We start from the raw sequence: 24,788 nt of genomic DNA, 5'->3' as shown, positions 1-24,788 counted from the left end.
GTGCCTTGCAGCTAGAAGATTGCTGGTTCACATCCCAGCTTGCCCCAGATCTTTCTGCATGGAGTTTGCATCTTCTCCCTGTGCATGTGTAGGTTTTCTCCGGGCACTCCGGCTTCCTCCCACAGTCCAAAAATATGCTGAGGTTAGTTGATTATTCTAAACTGCCTGTAGGTGTGAATGCGAGAGTGATTGTTTGTCTGTATGGCTGAATCCCAAACCGCCCCCTACACACTATCCCTACACACTACCCCTCCGTTTGCGCGTTCCCGCGGAGGGTCCTCCATATTAAGGGCCGTCCCAAACCGCGTAGTGCGGAGGGAGAGTGGACTGTTCAGCCCTTAAATAGCGAGTCTGCATCGATGCTCACTCTGGACAACTTTTTCAGGAAGTGCAACATCGAAATGGAGGAGGAAACAAACATATTGATGTGAGTTCCACATGTGTCCTTTATTTCTCCCACGCCTTTTTCACACTGACAGAACATCACAAAAAGAGTGGTGTAAAAAGATAAATCAAAAGAAACAAATCTTCTTCTCTGCTGACGTTTGATTTAATTGTGCACCCCCTGACACCTTAAAATTTGAACACAACTGACAGAATTCATTTATTCATTTATTCATTTGTTGGATTTGAAATGCCAGATAATAGGATTGGAAAACATGTGAGTGAAAAAAAGTGGGACGCTTTCGTCTTCTGGAAGCAGCAGCGATCCTTGTTAGTTGCAACCTGTGCCACAGCGCTACAGCCATGACAGTAGGCGTCTTTGTGTTACCATGGCGATGACGTCTTCTGTTTTCCGGTGAGGCGACAGGGCGTCCCATTCCTGACGATCGTATTTATACCCTCCCCCTTCAATAACAGGTGCCCTCCACAGCTGCGAGTGTGACTTCTTTTGGAGTGACACTCGGTAGTGGAGGGGGAGTGTGTAGGGGGCGGTTTGGGATTCAGCCTATATGTAGCCCTGCAACAGACTGACGATATGTCCAGGGTGTACCCTACCTTTGCCCAAGTCAGCTGGGATAGGCTCCACCCCCCTGCGACTCTAATGAAGATAAAGTGGTGTGTCGATGCATGGATGATCACCAATTTGGCAGCACACGAAGATGTGAAAAGTAATACAAAACAATCAAATCCTAAAACACATTAGGGTGAAAAGTGCATCTCATATAATTAGAATATGGTGGATGATTTTCAGTATTTTTTATCAGACATTCACAAAGTAAAAAATATGTATATGTTCTATTGTCAGTACACAAACTGAAATATGTCAAGCCTTTTGTTTTTTACTTGAACAACTCACAGCTCATGAACTCCCCAAAATCAATGTGAAAATAATAGAAGATTTCAGAGATGCCATTGAAGGGCCCCTTGACACAGTCCTTAAGAAAAGTTCTAATCATCTAATTAACTCAAAATTCTCAATCTTTTTCAGTACACACAAACAGTCTTAAGAAGACTGCTGATTTGACAGCTCTCCAGAAGACAGTCACTGACACCATTCACGAGGAGGATAAGACTCAAAAGCTGAAAAGGCTGCTGTTCATTGAGTGCTGTATCAAAGCCTGTCATCTCAAGTCTTTGCTTGAGATGACGGTCAAGAAAAGCCAAGCGGGAGCCAGAACATCCAGAACGACCAAATGTGTCCAGGAAATGAGCCACAGGTGCCGAATTCCTGTTGTCAAGCAACTCCTGAACACCCAGCAACATAAGAAGTGTCTTACCTGGGCTGAGTAGAGTTAAAAACTGGTCTGTTGCTAAAGTAAATTTTCCACCTCTTTTGGAAATCAAGGTCCCAGTGCTGAAGGAAGACTGGAGAGTTACAGGATGAAAGTTCCTTGAAGTCCAGTGTGAAGTTTCCACAGTCAGTGATGATTTGGGGTGCCATATCTGGTGTTAGTCCACTTGCATAATCAAATCCAAAATCAATGCAGCCATCTCACAGGAGATTCTGGAGCACTGCACGCTTCTGTCTGCTGAAGAGTTTTGGGGTTTTTTTGGAGATAGAATTTTGTCTTCCTGCGGGACCTGGCATCTCGCCACATCTGTCAAAACCATTATCAAATAGTTCATTGACCATGGCATTACAGTGCTAGACTGGTCAACCAGCTCACCAGATCTGAACTCCATAGAAAATCTGTGAAATCTGTGCCATGTTGCTGCAGCAGTTTGAATCAATTCCTTCAGCTACTATATTATCCAACTTCAAGTTTAGGTGAGAAAATATTTCTTGAACAGTGTCCGACAACAGATCTTTCAGCTTATTGCATGTAAGGCTGAGGTTAATAAAATATGTGCCATTTATCATTTATCAATTAATTTATAAATGATCAGAAAAGTGTGAGAAAAACCTCTCATAATATTATTAAACTAAAGCAAAGCCTTTGAATTCCTTGTTTTGGAAACCACCAGTGAAATTTTTGATTTAGAAGTGATACTAACAGAAAAGTTGAATCGAATATTGAAGATAGTGCCTGATACATTTTCTACCATTCGTTAATCTAAACTGACACTGCTCTGGAACTTTGGAAACAACTTTTGGAGTGAATGTCGATGAGCTGGTTTGTACAGTCAAGGAAAAAAAATTTAAACCACCTTTATTTTCTTCAATTTCTTGTTAATTTCAATGCCTGGTAGCACTAAAGTTGTATTACCTGAAAACTACAATGAGCACAACAAAAAATGCAGCTGATTTCATAATATACTATGTCCTTGACTGTACATGTACTCACATATACAGTCATGTCCATGTGAGTACACACATTTTCTTGCAAGGTGTGTTTTTGGTTATGTTCGTTCTCAGCACAGTTCAGTCCAATATTATATTTGCAAAGGAGTAAACCAAACAAAACTGCTTTAAGTCAAGCTTCTTCCCAGCCTCCTCAGCACCAGACTGTGGTGTCAGATTGGCCTAGTTTTGATGACATCGCAGGAGGTGCAGTTTTATCACAGGAGTCAACAATGCGATGCCACAAACAGGATTATTTATAAGTTTTATTGGTATTTTTAGGTTAAATGCACTGTCATCCGCTCAACAGATAGTTTACAGTCACATTCCATGCACATCAAAACAAGGTAACAATCCTGAGCTGGGTTGTGCGTCTCTTAATCTAACGTTGGCGGCTGTGGTTTACTGCCGATATCGGCTCAAACTTGTTACACCCAAGTCTGGAAATTTCTATTTGTAGATGCTGCTGTGGTGTCAGAGGGAATGTGTTTAAAAACTGGGGAGACAACAAAAAAATAAGAAAACATTTGATCACAAAAACAAGAAAAGGTTGTTTCAAACTGAACGTCATTAGATTCTTCAGCTCAAAGTAGTTATCAGGTACAAACATGGTGCACAAAGATCCTTTAAATAATTTTAAGTTCTGCAAAAACACATTTAAAACACTATGACACTCAAACGTGTCATCATTGTGTCTTCATTGGGTCTCAGCTTCGTCTATGGACTGTCTCAGGCTGTCTTCAGGATGGAAAGGACAAAGATGCTCAGCAGCAGCGGCAAAGCTGGCAGGGAAAATGACGGAAAGGGCATTTGTCAGAAAACATCTATCAGGGTTTCTGCATTTTGCAAGTAAGCTGCACAGAATGCAGTCATAAAAGAAACAGCTGACAACAAGGATCATCATTATGTATTGCATTTTGTTTTTTTGTTTGTTTTTATCATTTCTTACATAAAAACAGTAATACAAGCAAAACATTATTGCTGAATTAACAGCAGTGACAGAAAAGTGAGGAATAAATTTGTTGGTTATATTGTTTTTGTTATAGCCACCAAACAAAAAAAGATACTTCCGGAGAATTGACTTGAACAACAGTTCTGTAGCTTTAAACCTCATCAGATTTCTTAAAAGGCAGATTTTACAATTGTTTATCTACAGTTTCCACCACTGCTAGAAAACTTCACTCTGAAAGCTCCAGAGAAACTTCCACATCTATTTGAGGGAACTGAAAAGACTGTCAGCATTTCCCAAAATTACTTCTACAGTTATGACCCTAAATTGTGTTTTTTACAACTTTGAGGACAATGAGCGAATCAAGTAACAATTAACAGGGAGTTTGCTTAATGTGGACCTGTGTGACTCCAACTACCTGATTTTATATATTAATGGCAGTCATAGTGTTTGGTTGCAGGATTGGCCAGATTCCCAAAAGAAAGCCCTAAGGCTTGCATTTTGAATATGAAATGGCAACGTGTTATTTACCCTGAGGGAGAAGGGCTCTGTTTGCCCCTGACATGGTGGTGTTCAGGTTGCTGGTTGGATCGAGGAGGTTCAGAGCGGTGGTGGTCACGTTGGCGATGAAGGGCCCGAGAGTACCTGAAGAATGAAACATTCCCAAATGTGTAGGTGAGTCACTAAGATCAGAATGAAACAGCATTTAGAAAGCAGTTCATTCTTCTTTTTTTTAAATTTACAGTTGTTGGCAGTAACTGTCATGAACATCTGTGCCAGTAACATATCATATGTGGAACTATTTACATAGATAAATAATCAGTGAAGGTTACAGTGTACAGTCTGTGTTTGTCACTTACTTCCGTTTACCATTCCAGACCCAAGTTGGAGGACGAAGGTGGTTTCCGCGTTCCTCGACCTGGAGGCGTTCACTCCAGGGACGTCAAACACACACTGGATCTTTGCGTCTGTTGTCAGGTTTTGTATTCCTGTTGCTGTCTGAAATTTAATGTCACGTAAAGTTGAATTACAGGCATTTGTGTGTTTTGGATGATTTTAAGAATGAATCTGTAGAGCTTTGGTAGCATGTTTAAGCACAGTGGACCACAAAATCTAGATACTTGACATTGCCACCCTGAGACTGCAGCTAAAACTGAAAATACAATCTTGACTGAACAGTTTGCAGAGCCTGTGTATTTCATTACTGGTGTAATTTGTATGATTTACATGAAGTTTGTTTCTAGTATGAAGAATGCAATAAATACAATATTTATTTTAAGTGAAGTTGAGGTCTCACCACGTTCATGACAGTGGAGGTCTCCGTTGGTGTTGTTTTCTCTGCACTGTCAGGAAGAAGAACGTCCATTGACTCCATTAGTTGTGCCGTTTCTACCGCAGACATAAAGCATACCGGTACCCTGACGAAAGAAGAAGTTTTGAATGGTTAAAATGGTTTCCTTAAAGTGAACTCAGAGGTGAAATTTAACATCACAAACATGGAAATAAATCACTCTAGTTCTGAAACAGTCCAGACAACAGTTGAGATTCCAGCTTTTCTTGTTCTGTCTATGTCTTCACAGACAATTTTTAAAATAAAAACACACTAGTCAATCGTGTCACTCAGGAAGCCTTAATAAACTCAATAAATTACATAATAAGACCATTAATGTCACATGTCTATGTCATGTTTCAGCAGATGTTTGCATTTGGGTGAGTCACTATTGACAGAGACCAATAAAGGAATGAATAAAGAGACAAGTCAATGCTCCTTTGATGGTTACATGGTTACCACAGGGGATGCTGATGCCGTATGGATGTAGTTATCATTAACCTTAGTATTACATAGCACATATGTGAACTCTCCATTACTTTTATTCTGGGTGAAATTATACTATCTCAACTGTGATATAGATATTCAAATAGACAGACTTGTTGGAACTTCAAAATGTGCAAAGATGTTCAGTATTTGGTCAATATCGTTGCTCAAAATTAAATTTCCTTTCTAAGAAAGGAACACAAAAGGTCTGAGCTGAACTTTACATAAAAGTGAAGGTATTTTTGTGTGCTCTACCTCAGATGCATTTGCAGTGAGTGCCACTCCAACGTAGCGATCCCCACTGCTTGTTCCACTCAGTTCAAAACTCAGCGTTGTGCCATTTGGAGCCGTTCCAGCAGTGCCATCCACAGATGTAAACAGGCAAGTGTTGTTTGTTGAAGGGTCACAATCCTCTGGTGTCTCCACACACAGTTTAGTGGTTCCACAACCTGTCCGATTGATGTTCACCTGGTAGACATACAAACATGCTTAATATTAAAGGACAGGTAACAGCCTCCAGTCATGTCTAAACACTTTTAAATGGCTGGTATTTTCTGCCCTCTTTTTTTTTTTTTAGCCCTGACTGCAGACATGAACACATTTAATGAGTCATGAACTTTTAGCTGATTGTGGTTTTTGCATGTGTAATATTGCAGATATAGAGTATGACTGGTGCTGGTAAATTACGGAGTTGGTGTTGGTGGGGTTAACGTTGCTGGCTGGGTCGGCCAGGTCAGAGGAGGAGTGATCACACTGGCGTTGAAGGACCCAAGATTACCTGAAGAATGAAAAATTGTCAAATGTGTAGGTAGTTGCTAAGAATCAGAATGAAATGGCATTTAGAGAGCAGTTCAATCTTTTTTCAATTTTTTTTTTGATTTACAGTTGTAGACAGCAACTGTCTTGGCATCTGTACCAGCATTATATGTGGGTCTATTTTACATGGACAACATTGAGTAAAGGTTATAGTGTACAGTTTGTGCTCGTGTTTGTCCACTTACCTCCGGTTACATTTCCAGACCCAAGTTGGAGGACAAGGTGGTGTTCGCGTTCCTCGGTGCGACTCCGGGGATGTCAAACGCACACTGGATCTTTGTATCTGTTGTCAGGTTTTGTAGTCCTGTTGCCGCTCTGAAATGTAATGTGGCATGAAGTCAGATATGTTGATGTGAAAAACAGCAAAGTTACGCTAAGCAAATTAAATATTATCTCCCTTTGGGAGAAAAAAAAGTTTTGCTTCATTTGAGTTCCAGACATTTGTGTGTTTTGGATCATTTTAAGCATAATTCTGGAGAGCTTTGTAGCATGTTTAAGCACAGTGACCACAAATTAGATACTTCACATTGCCACTCTGAGAATGCAACAAAACTGAAAATACAGTCTTGACTGAACAGTTTTGCCAGAGTCTGTGTATCTGATTACTGGTTTATTTGTATGATTTACATGAAGTTTGTTTTTCTGTATGAAGAATGCAATAAATGCAGTATTTATTCTAAGTGAAGTTGAGGCCTCACCCCATTAATGACAAGTGAGCGTTTCCGTGTGGTGTTGTTTTATCTCCACTGTCAGGAAGAAGAACGTCCCATTGACTCCATTAGTTGTGCCATTTCTACCACAGACATAAAGCGTACTGGTACCTGAGGAAAGATGAAGTGGTTGAAAGGTTAAGATGGATTCCTCAAAGTGAATTCTGATGGTGAATTTAACATCACAAACATGGAATAAATTCCTATAGTCTGAAACAGTCCAGACAACAGTTGAGATACCAGCCTTTCTTGTTCTGTCACATGTCTATGTCACATTACAGCAGATGTTTTGCATTTGGGTGAGTCACTATTGACAGAGACCAGTAAAGGAAATGAATAAAGAGACAAGTCGATGTAACTCTTGTGGTTACATGGACATTACTACAGAGGCACGTGTGCCTGTTGGGATGTAGTTATCAATCTACCTTAGTATTACATAGCAGTTAAGTGAACTCTCCATTACTTTTAATCTGGGTGAAAATGTACTGTCTTAGCTGTGATTAAGTCTCAAATAGTCTTAGGACAAAACCTTGTTGGGACTATCAACCATATTCAAGTCAGTCAGGTCCATTCATTGTTCTTTAATATAGCATATTTTAAAAACAACCATTGAAGCACAATTCTTTCCAGTGGGAAATAGGATTGCCACTATGAATTAACCCCAACAAGTTTAAATATTGTTAGTTTATACACAAGACATTTGTGTCATTAGTGTCATTTTTAAACACAGACCTGTTGGTAAAAGTTTGTTCTTAAAAATCCACAAATAAAGTCTAATGTTTGGCAATATTGTTGCTAAAATTAAATCCAAATTTTATTTTAAAGAATGCATGAGCAATTGGTCCAACTCTGCAAAAAAAAAAAAAATTCTAGTGATTATTGCACTTTCCTTGTTTTATATTTACTTAATTTTGCTAGTTTTCAGGAAATGCTATCTCATTAACTTTTCTAGTTAAAACTGTTTATATTTGTATAATTTCTACCTCTGTAATGATGAACTGAACTTGAATTAGTGTTAGTTGAGAAAGGCACAAATAGTCAAATATTTGGTGAACAACTAGTGAAAAGTATCCTTTACTTACAGTTAATCCTGCCAGTTGTTAACAAATATTAATTTGTTACCCTTGTAGCTAGTAACATTTAAATTTGTATAATTACTGTCTCAGTAATGTTGAACTGAATCTAACTGAATGTTTACTAAGAAGGAACAAACAGTTAAACACTTGGTGAACAACTTGTGCTCTAATTTTGTTTATTTATAGTTAATTTTGATATTAGCCACTTGCTCTTGTCCTTTGTTGGTTATTGTTAATATTACCATTAAATGTCATTAATTAGGTAAAATGTTTTCCTTCCTCTTAACACAGGAACCTTATACTGTTTGAAATATTCTGTGAAAAATATCTCCACTTTTGTTTAATGAATCTATTTTGCCATGCAACACAAAGGATCTGATCTAAACTTTACATAAAAGTGAAGGTATTTTTGTGTGCTCTACCTCAGATGCAGTTGCACCGAGTGCCACTCCAACATAGCCATCCCCACTGCTTGATCCACTCAGTTCAAAACTGAACGTTGTGCCATTCGTTGTGTTGACCATCACAGATGTAAACAGGCAAGTGTTGTTTGTTGAAGGGTCACAATCCTCTGGTACCTCCACACACAGTTTAGTCTCTCCACAACCTGTCCGAGTGATGTTCAACTGGTAGACACACAAACATACTTAAAATCACAGGACAGGTAACAGCCTCCAGTCATGTCTAAACACTTTTAAATGGCTGGTATTTTCTGCCCCTATTTTTTAGCCCTGACTGCAGACAGAACACATTTGAATGAGTCATAACTTTTAGCTGATTGAGGTTGTGTATATATTTGTTTTCATGTGTAATATTGCAGATATAGAGTGTGACTGGTGTTGTGTGACTTACAGAGGAGGTGGTGTTGGTGTTCAGGTTGCTGGTGGGGTCGATGAGGTTCAGAGCGGCGGTGGTCACGTTGACTGTGAAGTTCCCAAGATCACCTGAAAAATAAAAACATTGACAAATGTGGTGTGAGTCTCTAGAAGCAGAACGAAATGGCATTTAGAGATAATTTCATTCTTCTTAATTACAGTTCTACACAGCAACTGTCTTGTATCTGTACTAGTAACATATCAGATATGGTCCTACTTTACATGGATAAACATTCAGTAAAGGTTACAGTGTACAGTCTGTGCTCATGTTTGTTCACTTACTTCCGTTTACCATTCCAGACCCAAGTAGGAGAACGAAGGTGGTGTCCTCGGTCCTCGACCTGGAGGCGTTCACTCCGGGGACGTCAAACACACACTGGATCTTTGTTACTGTTGTCGTGTTTTGCATTGTTGTCATATTCTGAAAAAGGTAATGTGACATGAAGTCAGATATGTTGATGTGAAAAAAAAAGTTAAACTAATCAAATTAAATATTTTAATTTGCAATCTAACCCTTTGGGGGCGGTGGGGGGGGAGGGTCGGGGGCTTTGGCTTCATTTTAATTACATACTTTTGTGTGCTTTGAATGATTTCAAGAATGAATCTGGAGAGCTTTGGTAGCATGGTTAAGCACAGTGACCACAAAATGTGGGACACTTAACATTACCACCCTGAGACTGCAGCTAAAACTGAAAATACAATATTGACTGAACAGTTTGCAGATTCTGTGTATTTCATTACTGGTGTAATTTGTATGATTTACATGAAGTTTGTTTCTTGTATGAAGAATGCATTAAATACAAAATTTATCATAAGTGAAGTTGAGGCCTCACCCTGCTCATGATAGTGATCATTTGGTTGGTGTTGTTTCTCTGCGCTGTCAGGAAGAAGAATGTCCCATTGACTCCACTAGCTGTGTTGTTTCTACCACAGACATAAAGCATACTGGTACCCTGAGGAAAGAAGTAGTGGTGAAAGGTTAAGATGGTTTCCTTAAAATGAACACAGGTTAAATTCAACTACTGTTTCAGCTGTGACTAAGTCAAAGACTCAGCCTGATGATCAAACCCTTGTTGGAACTATTTTGCATATTCCAGTCAGTCAGGTCTGTTCATCAATCTTTATGTGAGCACGTTGAAGGTAACTAAAGTGAATATTCCACTTGTTTGGTTTTAACTTACTCAATTTTGTGAGTTTTCAGCAAGTGCTAGCTCATTAGCTTTACTAGCTCAAACAGTTTAAATTTTTTTAATTGCTACCTCTGCAATGATGAACTAAACCTAACAGAATATCAATTGAGAAAGGTACAAATAGTCAAGCATTTGGTTATAAAATCTTGTTCAGCTTGTTTTACGTGTAGTTATTATTGCCAGTTTTTAAGCAAGCACTACCTCATTAGCTTTGCTAGCTAGAACGGTTTAAATTTGCATAATTACTATCATCGTAATGTTGAACTTGACTTAACTGCATATTATTTTAGAAAGGGAACAATTGACAATGCTGCTGAACCAACTTATACTCTAATTGTTTAACATGGCTATTATTTGCCCGTTTCCTACCAAATGCTAGCTCGTTAGCTTTTTAAGCTAGAACAGTTTAAATTTGTATAGTTACTGTCTCAGTAACTTGAAACTGAAATTAACTGAATATTAGTTTAGAAGGGAACAAATAGTTAAAATTTGGTGAAACAACTTTTACTGTACCATTTTGTTTTTGATTTTTATGTAATTTTACGATGCCAGTTGGCTCACCATTGATTATGCTGGGACCAGCGAGAGACAGATTATGGCAGGCAGAGGTTTATGAGGAGCTTTCCTATCAATGTCAAGTCTAATTCTATTAGTATATTCAGTATATGTTTGAACCAACATCTAAACTGACTAAATGTCAGTTAAGTATATACAACTCAAATATTTGACAGATATCCCTGCTAAAAGGAATGTGACAGTAAATTGCTACAATGAACCTGTCTATGTCACAAAGAAATCTTAAATCTGACCAAAAGATACGACTATTTATTATTTGTTAATTGTTTTGCATTGCTCTTTACACAGGAACATTATAACTGTTTGTAATATTCTGTGATCATGTTCTGTTTAATGAATCTATTTTGCTGTGCTACACACAGGGTCTGAGCTGAACTTTACATAAAGTGAAGGTATTTTTGTGTGCTCTACCTCAGCATGCATTTGCAGTGAGTGCCACTGCAACGTAGCGATCCCCACTGCCTGATGCACTCAGTCAAAAGTCAGCGTGTGCCATTTGGAGCCGTTCCAGCAGTGCCATTCACAGATGTAAACAGGCAAGTGTTGTTTTGTTGAAGGGTCACAATCCTCTGGTGTCCTCCACACACAGTTTAGTCTCTCCACAACCTGCCCGAGTGACGTTCGCCTGGTAGACACACAATCATACTTAAAATCAAGGACAGGTAACAGCCTCCAGTCATGTCTAAACACTTTTAAACTGGCTGGTATTTTCTGCCCCTATTTTAGCCCTGACTGCAGACAGAACACATTTAAACGAGTCATACCTTTAGTCGATTGTGGTGGTGTATGTGTTAGTTTCATGTGTAATATTGCAGATATAGAGTTGACTGGTGTTGTGTGACTTGACAGAGTTCAGGTTGCTGGAGGGGTCGAGGAGGTTCAGAGCGGCGGTGGTCACGTTGACTGTGATGTTCCCAAGAGCAGCTGAAGAATAAAACATTGACAAATGTGTTGGTGAGTCTCTAAGAAGCAGAACGAAATGGCATTTAGAAATAATGTATTCTTCAGTTCTACACAGCACTGTCTTGGTATCTGTACTAGTAACATATCAGATATGGTCCTACTTACATGGATAAACATTCAGATAAAAGGTTATAGTGTACAGACTGTGGTCAAGTTTGTTCACTTACTTTCGTTTACCTCTCCAGTCAAAAGTAGGACGACAAAGGTGGTTACCGCGCTCCTCGACATGGTGGCGTTCACTTCCGGGGATGGTAAACACACACTGGATCCTTCTGTCTGTTGTCGAGTTTGTATTCCTGTCACATTCTGAAAAGGTAATGTGACATGACGTCAGATATGTTGATGTAAAATTACAGCAATGTTAAGCTAAACAAATTAATATTTAATTTGATAATCTAACCCTTTGGGAGGAAAGCTTTGCTTCATTTTAATTGCAGACATTTGTGATGTTTGGATAAAAATTGCTTTTCTTTATTTGAATTGGAACATTATGTTGAAGTTTTGGATGATTTTAAGGATAAATCTAAAGAGTTTGGTACCTGTTTAAGGACGTTGACCACAAATCTGGACACCTGACACCTGAGAGTGCAACTAAGACTGAAATACAATCTTTATTGAACAGTTTGCAGAGTCTGTGTATTTGATTACTGGTGTAATTTGTATGATTTACATGAGGTTTGTTTCCTGTATGAAGAAACAATAAATACAGTATTTAGTGTAAGAAAAGTTGAGTCCTCCCCTCTCTGTTGCAGTGAGATTTCACTGGTGTTGTTTCTCAGCATTGTCCGGAAGAAGAATTCCGTATTGTTCCTTCCACAGATGAAAACCGTGGAGTTACCCTGAGAAAAGACGTAGTGGTGAAAGGTTTACACGGATCCTTAAAATGAACAAAGAGGTTAAGTTCAGAATAACAAAGATGGAAATAAGTCAGTGATCTTATGAAGCGGTACAGACAATAGTTGAGATTCAAGTCTTTCTTGTTCTGTCTGTGTCTTCACCTCTGCCTACATCTAAGCTAAGTCACTTAAGAAATACATAAGTCAAATAGTGACTTTATTTGATGATTGTATTTTGTCTTGTTACACAAAGGGTCTGAAAAAATAAAGTATTTTTTGTGTGCTGTACCTCAGATGCATTTGCAGTGAGTGCAAATGCGATGAAGCTGTTATTATTGCTTGTTCCACTCAGTTGGACAGTCAGATTGGTGCCATTTGGAGCCATTACAGCAGTGCCATTCACAGCTGCAAACAGGCAAGTGTTGTTTGTTGAAGGGTCACAACCCCTTGGTGTATCCACACACAGCACAGTGCTTCCACAACCTGCCCGAGTGACGTTCGCCTGGTAGACACACAATCATACTTAAAATCACAGGACAGGTAACAGCCTCCACCTATGAGTAAACACTTTATAACAGCTGATATTTTCTTTGATTTTACCTCTACTGCAGACAAACACATTTAAATGAGTCATAACTTTGAGCTGATCGTCTGATTTTTTTCATGAGTAAAAATGTAGACATCAAGCACAACTGGTGCTGGCTGGAATTAAAGGGAACTGCCATCATTTTTACAAAGTTGTTCTGCTCATTTTTACTCCCTTTGGTAAATTTATGTTGAATATTATGGCTTTCAACATTCAAGGTTTTGAACATTGTTTTACAAAAAAAAAGACTCTTTTTGTCAAAGCAATGTCAGTTACAAATTCACAAATCCACCTGTCAAGTTTTATTGGGAGAGTGGCAAAGAGAAAGCAGTTTTGGGGGGGGGAGCTCATATTCAATCAGTGGAATTTCCCAAAAAGGCATGCAGGAGAAGGTTCTTTGGCCTGAAATGCAGTTTTTTGACCTTCAGACTTGACGCTATTTTTGGTGACACAAAACATTGCCCATCACGCACACACCATCCACACGATGAGGCATGGTGGTGGCAGCATCATGATATTGGGATGCTTCTCAACAGGAGACCCTGGTAGGCTGTCAAAGGTAGAAGATGAAAAGAATGCAGCAAAGTATAGGAAAATCCTGGAGGACAATCTGAATGCAATCTCATAGAGAACTGAATCTTGAGAAAAGATTTGTTTCCGGCAAGACAATGAGCCAGTGCATAAATCTAAGGGTTACCACTTGAAGTTGGTTTAAGACAACAAAGTTAGTGGTATGACTTGTCAAGTCAGAGCCCTGACCTGAATCCAGTTGAGAATAAGAGCTGGTATAATAAATTATGCCTTTAAACTGAACAAAATTGGGTAATGGAAAAGACATTATCAATTCAACAAATATATATATAAATATAAAAGCATCCATAGAAGTCCAAACTCTGGAGATGGACACGTTAAAATAAATACAAACTAAGAAGAATCATAATTATAGTTTTGAACCCAAAATAAATACTTTAAATATTTAATGTTCTCCAAGGAAAACTGGGACATTTGTATAATATGTTAAAACAATACAGAATCAAACTAATCTAGTGCTATTTAAAACTCAATTTTACTGTAGATGGTAAGTATTTATTTTAAATATCAATTCAGAGACCACTTATAGCGTTATCTTTTTAATCTAAAATTCATGTTGACTTGTAGATGTACAGTGTATGGGTACAGGTGGTCACAGTGGTATTATGGTACGACATGCTGAGAGGATTCATTTCAATTGAAACTTACTGTTGTGTTTGAAAATGACAGGTGAGCTGTTCCTTGGGCATCTGGCGCCACAAAAACCACCACAATGGAGATCAGTAGGATAAATGCTTGCTTCATTCCTGCCAGGAAGGCACAAAAAATACACAGCAAAGAGTAAATAAAAAATAAACAGACACAAAATTTACTTTTAAATAGTTGTTCATAGTATTATAGGATTTCTAGTATTTTAATTTGTTGTAATTATTCATGTCAGCACAATTCATGATTGTAATTCAGCTAAGATTTGGTTCAGTGAAAAGATTAAGACTGGCCTGTACAGAAAACAAAACTATTGCTTTATACACATGTCCATACAATACTAGTAAAAAAGCACAAAAACATTCTATATAAACTCACAAAAACTACTATTATCCTGCACACTGAAACATACACTGCCAAAAAGTTGCCAAAAGTTTGAACACACCTTCTCACTCAATGGTTTTTATTTTGTTATTTATACACTGTATAATAATACTGAACACAAAATGTGTTAATCTTTAGTATTAATCTACAATGTCGAAAATAATGCAAATAATTAAAAATCTTTGAATGAGAAGGTGTGTCCAAACTTTTGACTGGTAGTGTATATAGAATAAATACTGTTAAATACATCATTTTGGCATCTTTCTGAGGCTTTTGAGGAAAATTAAATGCCTGAAATTCAAAAACAAAACCAGTATTTCAGGATGCTTTCAGACTATTTCATGGAAAACCAACGTTATTAAATAATCATATTCTGTATGATGTAATAGATAATCTTTTCACATTTACTAAAATTCTAAAAATGAACTTATTCAGCCTTTATAAATTAATTAAAATCCAAAAACAAAAAACAAACAAACAAAAGATTAAAGGCAACTATCCGGGAGAATCCAAGTATAAATATCTGAGAGACTTACTTGATGCTGTGAGTCTTAAGTGCTGAATGTTTGCTGTTCAGCTGTTTCTGCTCGTCTGAGTGCGTTTGATCCTTGTGGGAACGATTTAAATCAGCGGACGTCAGCACTGATGCTCAGCAGTACAGGTGATGCAGGAAGGGGGAGGAGCTTTGTTGCAGCATCCTGAAGGGGCGGGGCCATAAAAGCACACCTGTCTGACTCCTTACCTGCTGCACTTCCTTTTTTATTCACGTCACTGAGGCACCTTCTCAAAAATGAGCCTTGTGACTCCTGAGGGGAAAAATGTTTGTTTCCGTACAATGCACTTCCGTCTGGAGTTTTTTTAAATGACTGATTTCAGCTCAAAGTTTAAGTTATTGAATGCTGTCATCCACAAATAAACAGGGGACATCAAAGTCAATATTTAGTCTGGATTGAATTGAAGTGATATAAACTTACATATGAAGGTAAATTCAGACTACAGAGATTTTACTGTTCAAATGAAAACTGTGAGTATAACTGAGATTATAAGACGATTAACTTGAATAACAGCAGATCTTTTTCATAAACAAAAGGAAGGGATTTCAAACGTAGCACACTCAAAGTGCTGAATAAATGCATTTGGACAGCATATGTTTTAAAAGAGAAATACATTTTGCTAAAGTTTTAAAGTCCAAACTATTATCAGAGCAAGTTTTATGATATTTTTCAGTAAGATTAACTTGTTTTTTTTTTTATTATGAAACTCTCGGTTGGCAGTTCGTGAGAAAACTTCATTGTAACAGCATGGAATGTGATGCGTCTTTGCTAAACACAATAGACAAACTGGTGTCACAAGTTAATGACACTGTGTCGCAGAGACAAACTGGACTGTTTGGTGCCTGTATGCCAAGTGATGTCTTGACTGAACATTCCTGTCTGGCTAGTTATGTTGTTTCTGTCTTCAGTTTTCCCAAAAGCAGTTCTTACTTTGTTTCGTAATGTTGTTTGTTGTTCATCTGCTCATCCTGGGTTTGTAGCTTAAATGCAAAATGACCAAAGACTACACTACAGAAACAACAACCAAACAAAGGGCAGCATCTGATATTTCCACAGCAGACAAATAAACTGAGAGTGAAATAGGATGAATTCTTAAATGTATTCAGCTCAGTGGTCTGTAAGTGTATAACATATACAGTGAATACATTTTGTGTTTCTCTCTGATTTTGCCACAAAAGTCCCTGAAATTATATTTAAACCCTCCTGAGTGTGTCTTTGCCGAGAGCAAAGCCCGATCAAATTTCTTTTGTCCTTCCCAGCTTTCTTTAGAAGACAATATCCGCCTGCTTGACAGCAGAAACTGAGCACAATGGAAAAACTGATTTCCCAAAAGACACCCCTTTACAAACAATGAGAATAATGCCCCATCAGGCAGAAACCTCAGTTAAACCTTCTTTTAATGTACATTAAAAAGAAGGTTTAACTATGAATTGTATTTTCTCTTTTGCAGTTGGAGATCTATTGAAAATTTGATAGAAGAATTTCCAGCAGCAGGTCAATGTCTAAGCACTGACTTTCTACTGAAGGCCAAATGTCATTCTATATTAATTTTCTACCTTCATATTTTCAAATGTTATCCAACATCCCTTCACTCTCAAGTTCAGCTAAAAGACATCTGAACCATACATCTCTAAAACACAGAATTATGCAGTATTTATGAAAAACTAATTCTGGTAGATGCTTTGGGATAAATTCTTCCTTTGAGAAGCTACTAAAGGATTTTCAGTTTAAAACAGGTTCAACTAACAGTGATCCTTAATCAAACAAACTGCAGGGTTAATCCATGCACACTGACTGATGTTCTGTTTGTTCTGCATGTCTGAACTGTTTGATAAAGTAAGCAGTGTGGTGGCGTATATGTGCACAGCAAAGAGAAACAGGACAATGACTAGGAAACAAAAGACAGCAGAAAAACAATGACGCTTCCCTGAATAAAGACCACGTGATTACTGTGTATATGTGAGTATAATGTGCTTTTATTCAGGAGAATTTTTAAATACAAGTGCAGTGAACACAATGATGTAGATATAAAAGTAGCGGGATATCTATGGAGCATGCCGGCAGTAAGGCTTTATGGACGGTAGGGTTGGTCTGTTCACTGCTTTGGCCACCACAGGACGAAACCTACTGGATTTTTGCTATGTCCATCCATCCATCCATCCATTTATCTGGGAACAAAATACTACCACTACCATGCTTTATGGTAGATTTGGTTTTCTTGGGGTTCAGAGTCTTCTCCACTCCATTCATCCACCCATTTCTTCCAGTTATCCAGGAGCATAATATTACCACCACCGTGCTTGACAGTAGGTTTGGTGGTCGTGTGTTCAGGGCCTCAACTTTCTCTTCCAAACATATCACTAGTCACTGTGTCCAAATAGCTAAATTTTTAGAAACAGTATAAAAATGCAGCAAAATGTATGTTTAGTCTTTTTGGATGGTAATGTGGGTAAGTTCACCACTCTGGTCCGTTCAAAAATGTCTCAACACCTACTGGATGCAGTTCCAGATCACCAGAAGAGTAGGCTTAATGAATTTTTGCATTCTCATTTCATCTATCCATCCCTTTTCTTCCACGTATCCAGGGCCCTGGGGGATCCCGAGGGCATTCCGAGGTCAGATGAAACATAGTTCCCCCAGCTGGTTTAGGGTCTATGCCAGGGTTTGGTTAAAATAAATAAATAAATAAAGTCCTACAAACTATTGGCTGGTTTGCCATGAAATTTTGTGTTTGTGTCTCTCATAGTACATTCTGAACAAGTCAACATTTTTAATATGTCCAACAACCACCAACAGCTCCATTAGCTTCAGCTCCAACTTGTCTTTTGAGCTACTGTTAGCATCATAGACTGTACATAAAAGATGGACATGGAATCACTCATTATATTGTTGACTGTTGTTGTGATGCCTCGAGTTTGACACTTGGCAGTTAGCATCATGGTCTTTTCAGGCCTGAAGACTACATCCATCTTATATATATATATATTGTAACGGACTGAATTTCATGTTAGAAATATGTTAAGTTAAAGACAGTTGAGGAGTTATGGAGTTACGTGAGGTCAGTGAAGGCACCGGCTGGGAAAGAGTGAGATTATCGTTATTGTGGACATATTCTTGCGTGTGTGAGAGAGGTTTTTTTTGGCGGAAAAACACAGGATGAGAGCTGAGGTTAGACCCTGTTGTTGTGTCGCTGGCGTTGGCTACGGCCTACAGTAGCTTGTGTTAAGATGTTAATAAAATCCATGAAAAGTTGAGAAATGTCTCGTAGCATCACTTAGAGGAACGCTACAATATATGTATACAGTCTGTGGTTAGCATGCTGCTGAGCATCCACTGATATATATACATGGAGATACAGTACCTTTGTTAAATGATCATTCTGGTTTATTTTAACTCACTTTGTTTCCCACTAATAGATTGTGGCTCTGAGTGTGATGCTGACTTTGCATTTTGTCTTTCTTGCAAAGATTTGAAAAATCAAGGAGTCATACAAACCAAAGTGTAAACAGCAGGAAGAGTTTCCCAGTCTGACAAAGCAAAGCAGTGAGCATGGGTATGTTAACTTTCAGGACATCCTGTTTTTGATTTGATTCTCATCATCTGTGCCAAATTCAAATTAATCTGGTTGAAGTCTTTAGTTTTAACCAGGTTTAAAAACACATTTAAGATGATTCACGTCTAAATGTTGTTTTGAAAGCCACAGGAATACATTTACACGACTCCTAAATTTCTCAAATCTCCATAACAGAGTGCAAAGTTAGGAGCACACTCATGGCATTGTTATTGGCATGGTAAGCGCAGCAGGTAGAAATAAACAAAAAAAAAATCCTTTAAACAGTAATTAACATTAGGCATGTTTGCGGACTGGTAGCATTTAGTGTTTGGCTTTTAGCCATGCTAGAAGATGTAAATTCAGTTAGTCCACACGAAAATATCCTTATAGTGAAATGAGTTTTGTAGTTTTGAGTCTCGGGTGAAGTGTAATAAATCCATTAGTCATCAGTTTGTCCATCACTTTGGTTTGTGACGTTTGTAGTACAGTAGGTGTAAAGACCATGTCTATCATGCTAGTCTTGAGTTTTCAATGACTGCTTAATTTTTTTTTATGTTGCTATCATTAAAAGACGTGTTTCTGTAAAAAACAAAAACAAAACTATTTTATAGATTTATTACACATCTTCTGGAAATATGACAAAATCTAAATCAAAATATACATACAGGATTTTTAACATTTGGATAAATGCCCTTTGGCCATTTTTGCTTTTGGTAGCTGTCCATAAGCCTCTGTCAAGCTACTCGGTGTATCTTTCACTATTCCCCTTGACAGAATTGATGCAGCTAAACTAAATTTGATGGCTCTCTGACAGATTTGGGTTTTCATCACAATCCACAGATTCTTGACAGGTTTTAAGTTAGAACTTTGGGGAGACCAGTCTAAACCCTTAATTCTAGCCCATTGTAGCTACCATTCCATTCATTTACCATTTTTGATGTGTGTTTGAGGTTTATTGTCTCGTTCGAAAACCTAACAGGATCCATGACCCAATGAAGATTTAAAGTTTTCCTGAAGAATCTGGAGGTAAGTCTCCTTCTTCATTATTCCATTTACTTTGTGTAAAGCACCATTTCTACTGGCAGCAGGACAGCCCCAAAACACAATGATGCCATCACCACGATTGACAGTAGGTTTGGTGTTTTTTGGGGTAGAAGACCTCACCTTTTCTCTTCCAAACATATTTCTAGTCACTCTGGCCAAATCACTCAATTTTTGTTTCATCTGTCCACATAATTTTCTTCCAGAAGGCCTTTTTATTTGTCCTTGTGATCAGCAGCAAACTTCAGTCGAATTTTAAGATGTCTTGCATGGCAGCCTGTCAACTCATTGTGATGTAAGACACCGTGGACTCTGGTACCTTCATTTCAACACCTTTTAATTCAGAGGGGTTCTTGTGGTTAAAGGTCTCACCTTCGGTCCCTCAAATATATTTCTGGTCATTGTGGCCAAATAACTCAATTTGGAAATTGCAGGAAAGTGTATGTTTATGCATATATTGCACACTAAACAAAACATAAACACGTAATACAAATCTTCTTGTTATTTGACTTAGAGAAGAAGATACAAATCTCTTTTCTATTGTTAGAAAAGGGTCACATTTAGGCAAGTGCTCAGCTGGTGACAAATTCTCAGCCCCTGAGTTAATCCACAGCCTCATCAGGTGTGGCCATCAAGGCTGATGATCAGATAGTGTGACTAAAAATAGTCACCAAAAATGTCAGCTTTACTGACATGGCACAATGTCACCCCCTGCACAAAATTGCGGGCCTCAGGTAGTTCCTTCAGCAACAGGTTGCTATACCAACCATGCAAGAAAGAATCCAACCATAGGACTTTTTAACATGTTCTTCACAAAACACTGCCACTCAAGTGCAACAACATGATGTAACACTGTTTTTTCCCTCTATAGCTTTTCTAATGCTGTAACATAATGTAGCATTGTTGCTCTATAACTTTTAAGTACAATTAATCACACCATGTCATCGTAGATATGTGATTATACCTTTATTTTTTAATCTTTATTTTACTTTTGCATCATATCTTGTTTCTTACTATGCTTAATTTGTGTCTCTCTCCTGAAAACTTCTCCAGTGAGAGACCATAAAATTTATCATACTTTTTGTTATCTAATGACCACAGAAAAATGATAATAGGGCTGTTGGCATACTGGATGGACGCGTCTGACTTGATTCTGTCTTAAAAAATGTCTGCCAGCGTCACCAAGCTCTTCAGGAAGTACATTCCACAAACCAGCATCAACAACCTGATCAGTGTAATACATCTCACATGTGACTCATTTCTGCTTCTTGATTGCTGGTCTTTATCTAGTCGTTATCATTTCAACATACTTGGTTGTCCCGTGACGTCCATTCAGTCCAGAGATGCTGTGTCATGGAACAACAACCCGTATGTTAAAAAGAATCGACAGACCTTAATAAAATATTGTGTGCCGCATTTATATTTGAGTTTTACAAGCTGAGTTAAAAGTAAATTAAAAAAATAATAAATAAATAAAAACAAAACAACCAAAACAATTCCAACATGAGCCTCTACACATGATCCAATAACAAACAGTAGAGACACTGTTCTCAGCTCTACTCATTTTTCTCTCCATTCATCATGAAACTCTTCCTCATTCTTATGCAATAACCGTCATCACCTGTGGTTTTTAGACATGTCAGGCATGTACCTTGAAAAAGTACAAGACGTGAAGAAAAATATTTTACAACAATTCATTTCCTGAAGTTGACTGCATGTCATGAGACACTACGTAGTTTTATTTCAGCTGCTGTTTCCAGTAACCAGTTTCACATTGCTGTAGAAATGAAGACAACCTCCCAGCCTGCTGGCTCTTCATTGAATGATATAGTTTCTACTGAGAATCTGTTTATACACACTATTATATAATCAAGAACGAAAGTTGACATACACTTGTAAAGACCGTATATATCAGTGCAGTCTTGAGGTTACAATTACTCCTATTACTCTTCAGTATTCGTTGTGGAATTATTGAAACACATGCACCTTCGTCACAAAAACAATCAGGAATTTTGGTTCTTTCATAAATTTATTATAGGTCTTCTGGAAATATGGCCAAATATACCGGGTCAAAAATATACATACAGCATTTCTAATATTTGGTTAAATGTTGTTTGGCCATTTTCACTTTAGTTAAACACTTTTGGTTTCCATCCACAAGTTTCTGGTTGTATCTTTGACCTCCTCTTGACAGAATTAACTCAACTCAAACTTTATTTATATAGCACTTTTCATACAAGAAATTGCAACACAAAGTGCTTTACGGATTAAAAATGATGCCTCACCCATTCCCATTCCACCCTCCCTCCTCCCAATTAGTGCAGTTCAACTAAAATTTGTTGACTTTCTGACTCAGACTTGTATCTTTATCACAGTCTGTGAAGGTTCTCAGTCGTCCAGGTCATCTTAAGGTGACAGAGGGAAAGGAGAAAGAGCACCAACACCAACACATAAGGACCTCCCTAAAAACCTATGGCTATCCTAACTGGGACTTCTTAAAATCCACCATGAGAAGAAAAGACAGGGAGCCATCTACCACCAGGGAAGACCCAGACAACAAAAGAAAGAACATTGTTGTCCCTTATGTTGGAGGCCTTCCCGAAAAACTGAGGAGGATTTTCTCCAAACACGACATCACGGTTCATTTCAGACCTGAAAATACACTCAGACAAAGACTGGTTCACCCAAAGGACAAAACACCAAGACATAAGCTCAACAATGTAGTTTACACAGTCCAGTGCAGTGAGGACTGCCCAGATCTTTACATTGGTGAGACCAAGCAGCCTCTACACAGATGCATGGCCCAACACAGAAGAGCCAGCACCTCAGAACAAGATTCAGCTGTCCATTTACATCTACAGAAGAAAGGTCACTCCTTCCAGGACTCAGATGTACATGTTCTAGACAGAGAGGACAGATGGTTTGAGAGAGGAGTGAAAGAGGCCATTTACGTTCATCTAGAGCAACCCACTCTAAACAGAGGGGGAGGCCTCAGACACCATCTCTCAGCAACATACAAAGCTGCCTTAAGAATTCTCCCCAGAAGATTTAACCACTCTTCACACCTTTCCTCAGGTGAGCCCGACTCACATGATGATGAGTCATAGGTAGGAGGCGACTCAGCGTGCTGTTAATTCAACAACTCTCACCAAGCACCCCTCTATTAGCATATTAATACCTCATTGGGTTTCAACACCTGTTGCTGAAAGATTTATTTAGTCTTTCAGTAGATACCATCAGCCTGAGCCCCACCTTCACCTCTAGTGGTTAAATACCTGGGACTCTCCAAACTAGTTTTTTAAAACCGAAGAAGCCACTCAGATGAGAGGCGAAACATCTTCAAGATCACAAGAATAAATCCAGTTGCCCGAACTAAACCCTTCACCCTTTATCACAGTCCCAGAATCTTGATGGGGATTTTAAATCACAATTTTGGGAAGTCCAGTCTAAAACCTTAATTTTTTGCCAGGTTTAGCTATTTCTTTACCACTTTTTATGTGTGTTTGGGGTCATTGTCTTGTTAGAACACCCAACAGTATCTGAGACTCAACCCTCTGTCTGATGATTTAAGGCTTTCCTGAAGAACATGGAGTTCATCCTCCTTCTTCATTATTCGATTTACTTTGTGTAAAGCACCAGTTCCACTGGCACCAAAACAGCCCCAGAGCATGATACTGCCACCACCATACTTGACAGTAGGTTTGGTGTTCTTGGGGTTAAATGCCTCCCCGTCTCTCAAACATATTTCTGATCACTGTGGACAAATAGCTCAATATTTGTTTATTCTGTCCAAAGAACTTTTCTCCAGAAGGCCTTTTCTTTGTCCATGTGATGAGCAGCAAACTTCAGTTGAGCCTTAAGTTGCTGCTTTTAGAAGGAAGAGCTTCCTTCTTGCACAGCAGCCTTTCAACACATTGACTCCCTCGCCCCAGCAGCTTCTTCTTCATTGCAGAACTGCTTTTTGGGGAATCTTGGATGACTCTTTACCATCCTGACCAATTATCTCCCAGTAGCAGGTCATAGTTTGTGTTTTCATCGTGGTTGTGGCAGAACTGTACCATGAACTTATAACTGTTTGCACAGACAGTTTTGAGATATGTAATCTCAGAATTACTTTCCTGATTTGTTTAAATCAGTGATTTGCTTTTTCAGATCTTTGTTGAGCTACTAGTGTTTGTGGCTGAGCCTGATGACTGTGAATCAAATGGGTATATTTAAATTGCCTCAAAGAAGCCAGCAACTGTAGTCAGTCTTCTCATGAGAAGTTGGTAATGCCAAGAAGAAAATTCGATTAACACAATTTTCTGCATTACCAAAACTGACAATTCCAGTTGCTGTTTGCATATTTTTGACCCAACAGATAGTACAACCTATAGTAAATTTGTGAAAGAACCAAAATGCAGGATTGCTTTTCTGTGACAAAAGACTCTAGAGAATTCTAGGAGTTATTGGAAACTCAAGAGTACCATGTAATCCACAATATTTACAAATGTATGTATACTTTTGTTTAGCAGAATATAAATATCTGTTGTTTCACTGTAAACCAGCTAATTGAATGTTTTATTAAAGTGTTGAAAAAGTAATGACACTGAAAAGCAAGACCCAAAACCTTTTCAACATTAGAAAACAAAAGACTAAGTCAACATTACACTGGCACCACCTTTGGTAAATAGAGCCGCTGGGATTTTCACAAGGTTCTTATTGACAACTGTTCAACTTCAGCAGTTTTAAAGGTGTTTAAAGGTTGTTTTTCTGTTGTTTTTTTACCCAGACAGAAACTCAAATGTGACTCAAATGATGTCACAACATATTTCTGTCACTGCAAAGCTGACACACCCTTTAATAGTGTCACCAGATGAAGTTGTGAAAGAATTACGCCAACAGAGAAGAACTAAAAACGCC

The 24,788-nt window shown here is 38.2% G+C and overlaps 1 protein-coding gene and 2 long non-coding RNA genes across 6 annotated transcripts; 1 reads left to right on the top strand and 2 right to left on the bottom strand.

Annotated features, from left to right (window-relative positions):
- Positions 1–177: 177 nt before the first annotated feature.
- Positions 178–5,766, top strand: LOC127535430 (uncharacterized). The gene is made up of 3 exons (XR_007944281.1): positions 178–427; positions 1,433–1,892; positions 5,751–5,766. It is a non-coding gene; the product is annotated as an uncharacterized LOC127535430 (long non-coding RNA).
- LOC110970974 (putative ferric-chelate reductase 1) lies at positions 2,978–15,366 on the bottom strand. 4 transcript variants are annotated; one of them, XR_007944266.1, is made up of 12 exons: positions 15,275–15,366; positions 14,358–14,455; positions 12,822–13,034; positions 9,801–9,920; positions 9,250–9,388; positions 8,945–9,036; positions 8,671–8,718; positions 5,746–5,910; positions 4,972–5,092; positions 4,535–4,673; positions 4,206–4,319; positions 2,978–3,507 (listed from the first exon to the last, which is right to left on the bottom strand). XR_007944266.1 is itself a non-coding variant. In XM_051953420.1 (7 exons), exons 2-7 carry the CDS (start codon positions 14,451–14,453, stop codon positions 3,455–3,457), a joined length of 735 nt encoding a protein of 244 aa, XP_051809380.1. In that variant the 5' UTR covers positions 14,454–14,455; positions 15,275–15,366; the 3' UTR covers positions 2,978–3,454. The 4 variants fall into 4 exon arrangements, 3 of the variants coding, with proteins under 3 accessions (XP_051809380.1, XP_051809382.1, XP_051809381.1); XM_051953420.1 differs by lacking the exons at positions 4,535–4,673; positions 4,972–5,092; positions 5,746–5,910; positions 8,671–8,718; positions 8,945–9,036; XM_051953422.1 differs by lacking the exons at positions 5,746–5,910; positions 8,671–8,718; positions 8,945–9,036; positions 9,250–9,388; positions 9,801–9,920.
- Positions 11,323–11,986, bottom strand: LOC127535422 (uncharacterized). Its single transcript, XR_007944270.1, has 3 exons — positions 11,864–11,986; positions 11,581–11,657; positions 11,323–11,358 (listed from the first exon to the last, which is right to left on the bottom strand). It is a non-coding gene; the product is annotated as an uncharacterized LOC127535422 (long non-coding RNA).
- Positions 15,367–24,788: the final 9,422 nt, after the last annotated feature.

Source organism: Acanthochromis polyacanthus, chromosome 9 (assembly GCF_021347895.1).
Source record: "Acanthochromis polyacanthus isolate Apoly-LR-REF ecotype Palm Island chromosome 9, KAUST_Apoly_ChrSc, whole genome shotgun sequence".
In the NCBI taxonomy this organism is placed as follows: Eukaryota; Metazoa; Chordata; class Actinopteri; family Pomacentridae; genus Acanthochromis; species Acanthochromis polyacanthus.
Note: the sequence above shows the minus strand (reverse complement) of the source record. Positions and strands in the feature narration are given on the sequence as shown.